The sequence below is a fragment of the Curcuma longa genome, chromosome 15, assembly GCF_044706935.1.
Source record: "Curcuma longa cultivar G26 ecotype Majalengka, Jawa Barat chromosome 15, ITB_CL_G26_1.1, whole genome shotgun sequence".
In the NCBI taxonomy this organism is placed as follows: Eukaryota; Viridiplantae; Streptophyta; class Magnoliopsida; order Zingiberales; family Zingiberaceae; genus Curcuma; species Curcuma longa.
This window is the reverse complement of record NC_133875.1, coordinates 2166772-2176719: the sequence shown is the minus strand read 5'-3', so window position 1 is coordinate 2176719 and position 9948 is coordinate 2166772. Positions and strand designations below refer to the sequence as shown.

Sequence of the window (9948 nt, the reverse complement as noted above, 5' to 3'; positions counted from 1 at the left end):
GGTGACAATTTCTTTGTATATCAATTTTAGATATCACAACAAAAATATTTTAATTTTGATAAATATTAATAATATGATATTATATAAATTATAAATTATAATTGCTACTGCATAAATAATTCATTTTAATCAATAATATTATAATATAAATATTTTATTTTGATCAGTAACACTGTAGTATAGTAATTAGCTACAGTAATTATCTAAGGCGTCTCGATGATTCTAATAAAAAAATGTATTTTGATTTTTATCCAATAATTTATAAATAAATTTATTTATTAATCTATTTAAATTTTAATTACAGATTTTGTTTAATTATTATTATTATTACTAAAAATAAGATAATATATTTATTTGCCGACCAAGTAAACACGGACAGATGGTTACGATTTTATTTGTCTCGCTATCCTCTCTCTTCCTTCCTCTTCCGTCCTCCCGAATCTCAGCATGTAAACAGTAGCAAACAAAATTAGAGGGCGTGGGCGTGGCTTCGCCTCGGGGTCGCAGCGCTTCGTCGAAACTCGGGATCTCCTGCGTGTCTCTAGGGCAAGCATCTTCCGTTCCTCTGCTCATGGGGAACAAGAGGAAGGAGAAGAAGATCAAGAAGCACAAGGGGAAGATCATGGGCGGCGAGCAGGGACTGGCGCTGAGCTACGTCCACGATTGGGTCTTCCGTGACCCGTCCGACGACGACGACGACGACCAAGGCTTCTTGCCGCCGGTGCCGCGCAAAATCACCGATCCCGTTGTTTTCGAGCTCCACTGCCACTCCGACCGCAGCGACGGCTTCCTCTCCCCGGCTGCTCTGGTGGAGCGAGCCCATCGAAATGGGGTGGGATTCCTTACCGTTCTCTTCTGAGCTCCTTGCTGCGTTTTTGTTTTTTTGTTTTTGCTTTGTGGATCGTCGATCTGATTGTTGACTTAGTGAAGTATTTTCTCGTCTGTGGCGATTTAGTGTCGCACGGTTACTATTGTATAGAAGGTCTATTTCTTCTGGTAATCATCTTTTAGGCTTTGTTATTATGTTTCAGCAATGGATGAGGGTAATTCTGGATAAGTTCACCACTTCAGTTAGTTTGATCTGAACCTAACCTTTTGTTCCTGCCTATCTTTGAACGTCAAATTCTGTCACATACCTTGTTCATTACGCTAATTTAATATTGCAGCACTTCTGCCCAAATTGTTTCAGATAAGCTATAATTTCTATGGAATGTATTGCCGTATCTTTCTTTTTCTTTGTTTACCATAATGTCACCCTCTGATTGCTTATAAGTTTGAATTTGATTAGATTCTGACAACCACTTCAATATTGTTTGTATCCTCTACCAGCATGTTATTCTCAATGATCATCTTTTTCTTTTTCCTTGGGTATTTTATGTTTTTCATACATGATAGACATGCCTTGGTGCCATAAGGAAATGTCTCTTGATTGCTGTAACTCAGGTGATGAGATTGTAAAGTCTACTAGTATTGACCAATGCCCCATACTAACCTCATTAAGCCTATTATTCTGTTAGTGATTAGAATGCCTTGTTCTTCTTAGTTCTTAGTTCGTATGCAAGAACACTTATACTCTAAATTTCTATTAGGAATTTTGATGCCAGCTTTTAGTCGAGGAAGATTTTTTGCTTCAATTTATTTTCACCATTTATTATTATCTTCTTGTCATTTTTAATACATCTGGCAATAGTCATTGAAATCAAACATGATTATGTAATTCTGTATTTAGAGCAGGTGAACGTTCTTGCCCTTACTGACCATGATACAATGGCTGGTATATCAGAGGCTATGCAAGCAGCCCAGAAGTATGGAATAAGGATAATTCCTGGTGTTGAGATAAGTGCTGTCTGCTCTCCCAGGTAATTATTTTGGTCCTATCAATTGTAGTCATTTTGAGTATGGTCGTGGGAAAGGAATTGTGCATGGAACTTGCTACAAATAAAAGCTTACTAAAGAAATTCCAGAGAAATCATTTGAAAGCTACAATGACACTTTGTCAAGTGGTTTATACCTTGTTAGATTTAGCAATGGTCAAAGGTTTGTCCATGTGATTTATGTTGCATTTTTTAGCTATGAAGAAAAGGAATTTTTGGAAACCAAATTGATTTCATTTCACAAAGAAGTTCATCCATTAAGGCCACACTTTCTTATTTTGTGTATGAATGACAGAAGGGAAGAACCAGGAATTGGTGAACCTGTCCATATCCTTGCATACTATGGAAGCTCAGGGCCTTCTAGGTATGAGGATCTGGATAATATGTTGTCAAATATCAGAGATGGACGGTATGACCGTGCAAAGAATATGTTGTTGAAGCTAGCTAAGTTAAAAGTTCCTATTAAGTGGGAACATGTCGCCAAAATAACAGGGGAAGGTGTTGCTCCAGGACGAGTACATATTGCTAGAGCAATGGTTGAAGCTGGCCATGTTGAGAATTTGAGAGAAGCTTTTAATAGATATCTTTACGATGGTGGACCTGCTTATGCTTTGTAAGAATTTGAGCTCCTAAAAAAGAATAGATATTCAAAATGTTTAAAGATATTCTATTTAATTGTCTGTCTATTGTTCAGAGGAACTGAACCATCTGCTGAGGAAGTGCTGCAATTGATTCATCGCACTGGGGGTATTTCTGCTTTGGCCCATCCATGGGCTTTGAAAAATCCAATTGCTGTTATCAGAAGCTTGAAGGCTGCTGGTCTTCATGCCATGGAGGTATATAGAAGTGATGGGAAGGCTTCTGGTACAGTATGGAACTTGGCTTCGTTGTTCTTAGTTTGTTTTTTTAATGGATTATCACTATATTTGGTTGATGTTAGATGACTTGTCATTTTCTTAATCTACTGTAGGATATGGCGAGTTGGCTGATACTCATGAGCTTATAAAGATTGGAGGATCTGATTATCATGGAAGAGGGGGTCATGATGAATCTGATCTGGGGAGTGTTAGACTCCCACTCATATCTATCTATAGGTTCTTGAAGGTGGCTCGACCAATTTGGTGCAACGCGACAAAAGATATCCTTCTGAACTTTGCAGAGGATCCTTCCAATACTAGTATGGAGAAAATCATGAGGTTTCTGCCGCCCAATAAATTCAAAGGGGTTTCTACTGCTAATAGTGCTAAAGACATTGTTGACCTATGTGTCTCATCTTGGCTCAGTAACGATGAAAAGGCCGAAAATGACTTCGACGAGATCCGACACATGCTTGCAGACACCTTTATTAGCACTTGCTCAGCGCAAATGTCTCTTTACTCTAGCAGATAACTTGTGGTCAATAACTTTTGCCATGGGTGATCAGCGACCTTGAAGATAATGTTTCTTCACAAGAAAACTATATACCTATTTTTAAGCCCCTCCTCTTTCAGCACTTTGATGTGTATGATCACAAAAGCAAATATTTATAGTTTGTTTTTCAACCATCTGATTGCTCTCCTTATAGATTCCATCCTTGAAGTATTTGAAGTGTAGATAATAAGTGTCTTTTTTGTATGTGAACTGTGAGCATGGAAGGAAGATAAAACTATAGCTGCTCTTTGCCTGATTCTGGATATGCTTTTCTGATGTTATTATTTTGCCTGATTCGATTAACTCAGATGATCCTAACTCTATTACCTTGATTATTGTGATTATGTAGATGATAAGAAAATTGTTGATCAGTATATCTACTATTCTGGACTGGCTTTTCTCACTTCCTGGAAACTATTGAAAGTATCAGCCAGGCATCGCATGGGGAAGGCCAACCTGGTGCAGCTTCATTTGTTCAGGTTTGTTTATTTAGTGATGTACAATGATGGAATCTCCCATGTTCATCTTATATATTTATATTTGATGAGACCTATCAAACCGTGCCATGTCCCCCATACATTTACTTTTATTTCAAGTGTTTTTTTTTCCTTTCATGCATAAAACATGATTCATGAAAGTTATTTGCAAAGTGTTGAAGCAATCGAAGTGATAATGTCTCCTGCTTAGTGTTTATCTTCTGCTTTGTGATCACTCATGATGGGGATTGGTTAGGGGGATGCATGTAGACTATGTAACTTCCTTTCAATGATTAAAGCTTCCAAGTGATAAATTATTGTAAAAGTATAGGATCATTGGTGGATTCTCTGTAGTGTCACGATTTGATTTTCGACTGGAGCGTACACATATATACTTTATTTGGAGGGGGAAATTATAGAAAGTAGCACGAAGTACGATTATCTAAATAGATCAGGCTATCACTTGGTAGAGCGGTCGGGTTGTGGCCTATGATTTTAATATTTAAATGGAGCATGATGATCTAAGTGATAGATCGATTATGGAGGTTGGTAGTCGGTGGTCTCAACATAGAACTACCAAATGGACTAACTCATGATGAGGCAAGTTAATCGTCAGAAATCTATCATATGGTGGAGCGAGATGGATCGACCCATCAATTTGGTGGATTGGAAAATCTCCAATCCAATTCAAGGTGGGTTAAATGGGTCAACTCACGAGTCTGTCAAAAAATATAAAAATATTAAAAATTTTAAATTTGGATTACAATTTAAATAGGTTAAGTTGAAATTTTTAAATTTGAATTGTAGTTTAGATGGGTCAAGTTCACTAGCTAATTTTCTACTTTAATTTAATTATTTTTAAAAAAATAAGTTATCTCAACCCAAGCTCGCCACTAGCCTATCCACGTGGGTGGTGAGCTTAGGCAGGCCGCTCATTTGAATCCAACTTAAAATGTATTAATAAAATTTTAATCTAATCCACTTAAATTATTTGACAGAGTGAGTCGATTCAACAAGTCCAAATCAAATTGACGGGTCTATCTCAACATGAGCATTTTTTGGATTTATCTTGATGGTAAATAAAAATTTTCTATAGGAATTGAAGAGGAGCTTTGGTATAACGATCAAGTTATTGTCATATGACTTAGTGGGCACATATTTGAGTTATAGAAATAGTCTCAGTTTAATGCAGAATAAAATTATGTATAATAGATTCATTTTTACGATTTCGCATTTGCGGGAGCTTAGGGCATAAGTTGTCCTTTAGACTGAGATTGATAGGGAAAAGGACAAAGCAAAGTTCCAAACTCCTATGGAGCTCCAAGATTCCTAATGTACCCAATCAACAAAGTTAAGATGCATGTGAGCTCCAATTGTACCCATTGTCTTGGGCTTTAAAAATTGACTACATGCTTTGAAGTTAGTAGTTTTTAAAGATTATTTACTAGGTAAAACTCTGTTTAAGTCTTAATTTATGGTGCTATGATAAGAGCCAATGACAATCAAGAATATATAAATAAACAATGTGTATGCGTATTTGGATTCGGTCTATTCGAACTTCATTCAACTTGTTTATGTTGCGGGCCTCTAGGGAGAGAAGGGAGGAAAAATTATCGTAATATGCTCGTTTGATTGCCTTCTACTATTGCACCCTACAACATTGTCTGTGTGCTCATAATGAAAATGAGTAAATTGGGGATTCATTCACCCATTCAATCCATTGCTACAATGTTGATCTCGAAGAGGAACATTAGAGATCTCTCTACTTACTCTTTACCGATTCGATGATGATAAATAACTGACGATCACACTATCGACATTGTCGTCTCTTGGTTGATTCTCGACCGACTCAAATAAGAGACGGCTTTCGAAAACTATCACTACTTGTGTTTTTCTCCTCTTCATTGGATGAGGTAAACAACCCTTAGTTACACCAATTCTATTTTCCTAATCCAAGAAAGGTCAATTTTTAAAGAAGAAATAAACCCACAGGTTTGGCTCAAAACCTAACCCTAAAACAAAGCACCAGGTCTCTCCCATCAACTGGCACCTGGGGGTAGTGCCACCGGCAGGTGCCAGTAATCTCTACAGGAGTGGGCACTTGGCATCTGGTGATTGGGCGATGAACATGAGCTATATGCCTATATAACTACCCTACGCACCCCTAAATAACTCACAACTTGGTAGGCCACAAAGATCCTCCGAATATTCCTCTTCTTCTTCCTCTGAACTCTATCGAGCTCTCAGTTGGCATTTCATTCCTTTCTTCCCTGAAGAACCAGAGCTTGATCCCCCTTCTTCCCGAATTCTCTTTGAGCTAAAGATTTGATTTTGATTCAATAGAGCAGACATGGCTACGGCTATAGATGTGTACAATCGCGTGCAGTTCTTCTCATCAGATCCTGTAAATGAAGCATTCGAAGCTCTGATTCATGGCGGTTCTACTCCGTCCTTCTCTGATTCTACTTCCCCCGTGCCCTTCTCTTTTTCCTCGCCCTCTGTTCTGCATCAAAATCCCGTCTTTGATTGCTTTCCTGCTTCATCCCTGAGATCTGGCATGGTTCCGGTTAGCTTTTTGAGCCCTAGCAGCTGTCGCCCCGATCGCCTTCCTCCCGCCGGAAAAGCGAGCGCCGCCGCGCGCCTCCTCGGCCCCCGGCCGCAGCCCATGAAGCGAGCAGCCTCGCCGGCGAAGCCCGCGGCCAAGCTCTACCGCGGCGTCCGGCAGCGCCACTGGGGGAAGTGGGTGGCGGAGATCCGCCTCCCCCGGAACCGCACCCGCCTCTGGCTCGGCACCTTCGACACCGCGGAGGAGGCCGCCATGGCCTACGACCGCGCCGCCTTCAAGCTCCGGGGAGACGCCGCGCGGCTCAACTTCCCGGAGTTCAAGCGAAACGGAGCGCACTTCGGCGCGCCGCTTGCCTCCTCGGTCGACGCCAAGCTCAAAGCCGTCTGCGAGAGCTTGGCCAGCGGACAACGACAGGGCAAAACCTCCCCGGCAGCAGCTTCCGCCGTCGAACTCTTCTCGCCCTCGGAGGAAAACAAATCCAAGAGCTCGCCGTCGCCGGACGGAGACGACAGCTCCTCGAGCACGTCGGCCGCCTCGGAGATGCAGCTCTTGGACTTCACGGAGGCGCCGTGGGACGAATCAGAGAGCTTTAAGCTGCGAAAGTATCCATCTTGGGAGATCGACTGGGATTCCATCCTCTCTTCCAATTAGTCGTCTTCCTTCTTTGATTCCTGGTCTGCAACTTGTTCTTGCGGCTTACTGCAAATGGAATTTTAGTCATTTGCATGGCCTTTGTTTGATCTTCTTCCCCGCTTGAGGAATGAATCCAGAACTCATTCCATTTACAGAAACTTTTCTAGCACTGTACTAAGTTTTCATGGTCTGATCAGGATCATAAATGCAAAAAATGCTCTTGCCCTTTATCCATGACTAGATGTGAGTAAGTAAATCGAGAAGTTGTAGTTGATCACAACAGAAAAGAAAATGATATATTCGAACTCTTATTCTCTTCTACAAGCTCTGCTCCATCATAACCAACTCAACTATGCTCAAAAGATAAAAAAAAATATATAAACAAAATAGTACGAGAATTATCATCTGATGAACAAATTCATGATCTTAACACTAAGATGGAGCATAACATTCTATAGAGATGGATGTGAATGACTTCAATATAAATATTTTTTAAATTTATCTTAATGATCAACTGAAAATTTTTACAGAGTCCATTTAATATAGAGGTTGTGAAACATCTTTCTGTCTCCGGGGCAATGGTACCGCAGTAGGACATCCAGGTTGTCACCTAAGCACCTACGGTTCAATCCCCAGTTACGGTGTATTTGTAGGAATTTTCCTCCAAATGAGGGAGCGCAATCAAAGGATGTTGGGCATTTGGGCTGGCCGCTACGTGCACTTCCCGATTTACCCTGATGATCAGTGGGAAACTTCTATGGGACCGGATCGATCATCTTCAGAAATATACAATGGACTAATTTGGATTTATCATTTTTTTGGAACATCTTTCTAGTTTATTATTATTATTTAATTAATTTTGAGAGTGAATGATTTTTTTTCTTGATTTATTTATCGGATTGGAGTAAATTGAAAATCTTTAAAATATTCATTTCATTTGAAATGGATGTAGATGTTGTTTCACTGATCAGCAAAATGCTGCATTCTTTTATTTCGTTTTTCATCATTAAATTTATCAGAGGGCTGGCATGCACAAAGTCAACCATTTGCTAAAGATACTCAAATGATTGGTCTCACTCTATTTGGGCACATGGATTCCTGAATCTAGACATAATTACATCGAGTTGACTTTGTGCTTAAAAAAAAAATAGATTCGTTATGTCAACGGTCCTCTTAAAATCAATCCCATGAATATGAAAGGGGATTCATTCAGATACATAGGTGTTAGATGCATAACGAAATCTATCTTAGATCATCATCTCTTGAAATCGATCTCTGACCATTACACCAATAATACTATACGTTCTTCGTCTATGTTACGCTCTGCGAGTGACTTTGTGCTTACAAACATCACAAGTAACGTCAGCAATGAATTCAAAATCAATCAATTGATCAAAATAAAAATCGATTAAATTAAAAAAATTACAAATCGAATCAATCTAATTTTATCATTAAAAGCAAATAAATTATAAAATTAATTAATTCAGTCGATTATTAAATTACCTAATTTTTTTATCAATCAAGTGATCGATTGATATTATTGAACAATCAAATCAAATTAATTTATCAATCGAGTTACATTCTATTCATATATAATATTTTGATTTAATTAATTTATAAAATTTAAAATTAAAATTGAATCGAATAAATTTAAAAAATAAATTAATCGAATTGTACTTTTAAATTTAATCGGTTCAATTGATTAATTCAATTTCTACTGAACTTTTATTCCTTCCTATTCCTAATCGTAAGTTCGATAAAAAAGCAATAAAATATTGATGAAATAGATCAGATCATGCACTTTTGTAGTTAAGTGAAGGAAGATAAATCATGGGATTATCTTGTAGACGACCGTCAGAAATTGATCTCATGTCCCATTGTAGTAAGTCCTGCCACTCTTTGACCAAATAGACATCCTCGGGAGATGAACGACGAACAAATAATGCACTTCAATAAAAGGTAAAATTTGTCACCAAGCGATTTCATACGGTCGACTCCACAATCATCTGTAAGGAGGTAAATCAGAAAATTACAATTGACCATTACATGGAGGACATTGTCTCGACTTCATCAAAATTCAACCCTTGTCCACTTTAACAAGTCCATCCCCTGGAGCACAGATAATGCATTTCTTTTGTAAAAAGGTGAAATTCGCCATCCTAATGACCCCATACGGTTGGTCCCACGATCATTTGTGAGGAGGTAAATCAAGAAACTACAGTTGATCACGATGGAGAAAGATATTGCTCGATTTCGTCGATATTCAAACCCTTATTCTCTTCTACAAGTTTGTTTCGTCATAACCAACTCAGTTATGTCTCGGGACACACATAATGCACTTTATCATAGATATTGTGGTGAAAAACAGTAGAATTTAATTAATTAGGAAAATTTTGAGTTATCATAATTTAATAGCAACATATCCTTACACCACATTCATGCATGCCTCTGATTCAAATTGCACCCTCACTGAAACAGGAAGAAGTACAGAGAAAAAAAACAGAGGAAAAGCAGAGCAATTCTTCTTCTTCTTCCCGTTTAATCTGCCATTTTCACGAACGAAGACTGTTGTTACAGTCCTGCGAGGAGATGCGCCCCTTCTTATCCAACCCTGAAACTTTGACATCGCATTTCACGTCCAAGCTCATGCGCCGCAGCTCCAACTGGCCGATCTTGCTCTTCACCGGAAATTCAACCCTTAACTTGATCCAAAGAGGTTTATTCAATGCCTTCGATGGGATTTTTGTCGACCGGAGAAGCAATTTGAGGTCAGTCGTGTTCCCGTGCGGTTGGAAGAACCCGGGTCGGTCCGGTGGCGAACTCTGCGCCGGCGTGGGAGGCGACTGCACGGCCGCCAGCGGCGTATGACAAGGCCACTCTGTTGCTTGGATTGATGATTCTGACCACGAAGACATACTCTGTTTTTGATTTCGGAGCGTCCTTGACGGAGAAGGACTTGACGGAGAACGCGGGAGTGGCGGGGTTGACG

At 39.2% G+C, this 9948-nt stretch overlaps 2 protein-coding genes and 1 pseudogene across 2 annotated transcripts; 2 read left to right on the top strand and 1 right to left on the bottom strand.

Annotated features, from left to right (window-relative positions):
• The first annotated feature begins 438 nt into the window (after nt 1–438).
• Nucleotides 439–3543, top strand: LOC141846246 (uncharacterized). Its single transcript, XM_074734253.1, has 5 exons — nt 439–832; nt 1735–1859; nt 2170–2487; nt 2569–2738; nt 2845–3543. The coding sequence occupies exons 1-5, from the start codon at nt 572–574 to the stop codon at nt 3261–3263; spliced, it is 1293 nt and encodes a 430-aa protein (XP_074590354.1). The 5' UTR covers nt 439–571; the 3' UTR covers nt 3264–3543.
• Nucleotides 3544–5958: 2415 nt separating this feature from the next.
• LOC141846406 (ethylene-responsive transcription factor RAP2-13-like) lies at nt 5959–7072 on the top strand. Its single transcript, XM_074734440.1, has one exon. The coding sequence runs from the start codon at nt 6111–6113 to the stop codon at nt 6975–6977; it is 867 nt and encodes a 288-aa protein (XP_074590541.1). The 5' UTR covers nt 5959–6110; the 3' UTR covers nt 6978–7072.
• A 2439-nt stretch (nt 7073–9511) lies between these two features.
• The window catches only part of LOC141846366 (NDR1/HIN1-like protein 13), a 727-nt pseudogene continuing 290 nt past the window's right edge, over nt 9512–9948 (bottom strand).